Source organism: Antrostomus carolinensis, unplaced genomic scaffold (assembly GCF_000700745.2).
Source record: "Antrostomus carolinensis isolate BGI_N321 unplaced genomic scaffold, ASM70074v2 scaffold43111, whole genome shotgun sequence".
Taxonomy (NCBI): domain Eukaryota; kingdom Metazoa; phylum Chordata; class Aves; order Caprimulgiformes; family Caprimulgidae; genus Antrostomus; species Antrostomus carolinensis.
In genome coordinates, this window is record NW_010292773.1 from 1 (window position 1) to 2,678 (window position 2,678).

The 2,678-nt window shown below is 53.5% G+C and overlaps 1 protein-coding gene across 1 annotated transcript in view; it reads left to right on the plus strand.

The window, feature by feature from the left end:
* Positions 1-2,361: 2,361 nt before the first annotated feature.
* BAP1 (BRCA1 associated deubiquitinase 1) overlaps positions 2,362-2,678 on the plus strand; it is a gene marked incomplete at its 5' end in the record, with an annotated part of 8,362 nt that continues 8,045 nt past the window's right edge. The window contains 2 exons of the mRNA XM_029087246.1: positions 2,362-2,391; positions 2,487-2,541. Of these exons, the coding sequence (XP_028943079.1) occupies positions 2,362-2,391; positions 2,487-2,541 (85 nt within the window). The remainder of the gene's footprint in view (positions 2,392-2,486; positions 2,542-2,678) is intronic.

Sequence of the window (2,678 nt, forward strand, 5' to 3'; positions counted from 1 at the left end):
ATCCCGGAGCTGGTTTTGCGGGTTGGGGTTTGAGGGCCGAAGCCGGCGGCGGCTGGAGCACTGGCCGAGCGCTGTGTTAACGGGGCCGAGTTGCCGTAGTACGGTTTGGGGTCGTTCTGCGGGAGGCTGAGCCGGTCTCTAGGGTGGGCTGGTGTATTTTTGAGGCTGTGGGTGAGGAAATTGGACCCCTTGCTTTATACTCATCTTCCTGCCCTCACTGAAGGATTCTGCCTGCTGTTCGTCTCCCAGTCAGCCCTGGCTTTGCTGCTCTTTATCCTCTTTTTCCTGGTACTCAGGAACTGCCAAAATTGTTCCCATGTTCCAGGAGTGGTCACAGCAGTGGGACTACAGCTTTTGTGGGTGCTGAGGTCATATGAGATATTGAAATGAACTGGAGAAGAACTGGGGTAGGAAGGGACCCCTGGAAGTCCTTGGCCCGAGGCAGAGCTAACTTCACAGGTAGTTCAGGTAGCTCGTGGCCGTGTCTGGTTGAGTTTGAATACACCCAAGAAGGAGATTTCTGCACCTTGGTCACGGGGCTGACCACGCTGGTAACGAAGAATTGATTTTTTCTGGGTGCATAGTCAGAGTTTCTCTTGCTGCAGCTTGTTCCCAGCACTTCTTGTCCTTTCACGGTTCGCTCAGAGAAGTTTGGCTTCATCCTCTCTCTGACTCCCCAGCCGTGTTGATCAGACAGGAGGAAAACACGCAACAGCTGACTTCCCATCTCCTTCAGTGCAGCCCTGCTGGGCCTGGAGAGCTGCTGTGGAGATGTGGGAGTGCTCCGGGCTGAGCCACAGTGAGCTTGGAGTCCTGCTTGGTCTTCTCCTGCTTGGTACCCGTGGCAGCAGCGCTGCTGTCAGCGTTTCTGTCTGTTTGTGCTCCCAAGCCCTCGCCCTGATGTGAATCTCCGCTGGCTCCGAGGCAGAGTTTGTGGTACAGTTCACATCTCCTCGTTGCACGTGTTTTGCTGCCACCAGTTGACTGTAACATTTGAAATTGGAGAGTGTCTGAGACTCACGACTTTTGCAGAAGCTTTTACAGTCGAGAGACTCTACCTGCAAGCAGCTGTGACTGCCGCTTCTGCAACGGGCACCATGTAAGGAGGGAACAACAGCCGTGGCTGCAGTGACCCCCGAGGAGCCGTGTGGCCAGCTGGGGCTGCCTGCCCTCCTCAGGGGGGACTGCTGCAGAGGAGGCAGCGGGTGTCACCGTCTCCGCAGGTGTCACCGTCCGGCACAGCCCTCCTCGGCGCCGAGAGCTCTGACCAAACCCAGCTCTGTCACAAAGCTGCCGGGGTCTGGGGTGACGGTGCTGCACAGCCAGGAGGCTGTCCTTGGTTTGAAGCACGTTATTTCCATAGTGTGTTTCTTCCCACTGACAATTCTGTAAGAAATAAGACGTTTTCTGCTAAATAAATGAAGAGTTTTTGCTCCCAGAAGTTTCCTCCCCGTGTTAGCAATTTTAACTTTGGTGTGGAAGCCCCTTGGGTTATTCCCTTCTTGACTGAGCCACCTACAGCAGGTTTCTTAAATCTGTTGCTTCCAGGGAGGTTTCTCAGGATTGAATCCATCTTATTGATATTCCCTGGACTTCCTCCCAGACTCTCAGCAGCTTTTATGTGGGAGTGAAGGAAGCAGAGTTATTATTCCAGTCGCGAGCGCGGCAGCTCCACGTGCCGGGGGACGGGGCTGCCTGAAAACGGGGCCGGCTGCCTTCGCCCCAGCGCTGCAGGGGAAGCTGCTGCCCAGTTGTTGATATCTAATAATCCTTCAGTCTCTTTGCCATTGTCTTTGTGTCCCTGGTTATGTCCTTTTGTAATGGGAATTCTGTAGTTAGTGGGGACAGGCTCTTGGGTTTGGCCCCTCAGATGAGAGAGGGAGAGTCTTTGGCCCTGCAGCCCTGTTGCTGTGAGCTGGCTTTCCCTTCACTGCTGTCCTTCACTGACAAGAACATAAATTAGCTTCTTTTCAAATACCCTGTGAGCTATTCAGGCGTGTTTCCCTCCAGTTAGAAGTGTGTGTGTTGTTCAGGTGCTCCCTGCTGCTTTTCATGGTGGGGATTTACTTCCCTGGCAGGTCAGGTCAGGGTGCTGGAGGTGGGTGCACCTACACTGGGCTCTGACAGGAGAGGGTTAGTTCAGCTCCTCTTGAGGAAAAGGATGTTGAATGAGGATGGAGGGATGAAGGGAGCCAGTGCACCTCTGAAGTGAGCCAGGACTCAGCGTGATCCCTGTGCTGCTCCCTGCTGTGGTTTTTCAGGCTGTGCCTTGGCCTCTGGGACCTTTGGGAGCTGGTGGCAGCAAGTTTCATCTCTGCTCTCTTCAGCCAGAAGTAACCTGTTGTTTTTGTTCCTTTCTAGGTCTCTTCACACTCCTCGTTGAAGATTTTGGTGAGTGCAAGAAGCCTTACTGGGAAGTCAGTTTCATGCTTAATGTCACCCCAGGTTCTTTCTGGGGAGCTTTACACCAGCTTCTTTGTTTACAGGGGTCAAGGGAGTCCAGGTTGAAGAGATTTATGATCTGCAGAGCAAATGCCAAGGGTAAGTCAGAGGTGTGAAAGTGTGAGTGTTATTAAGCAGAAGGTGTTTGTGGGCCTGGGAACTCATTGCCAGGCGTTCAGAAGGGCCTGTGTGAGCTTGAGGCTCATGGAGGTCAGCACTGTAGTGAGGAACCAGGA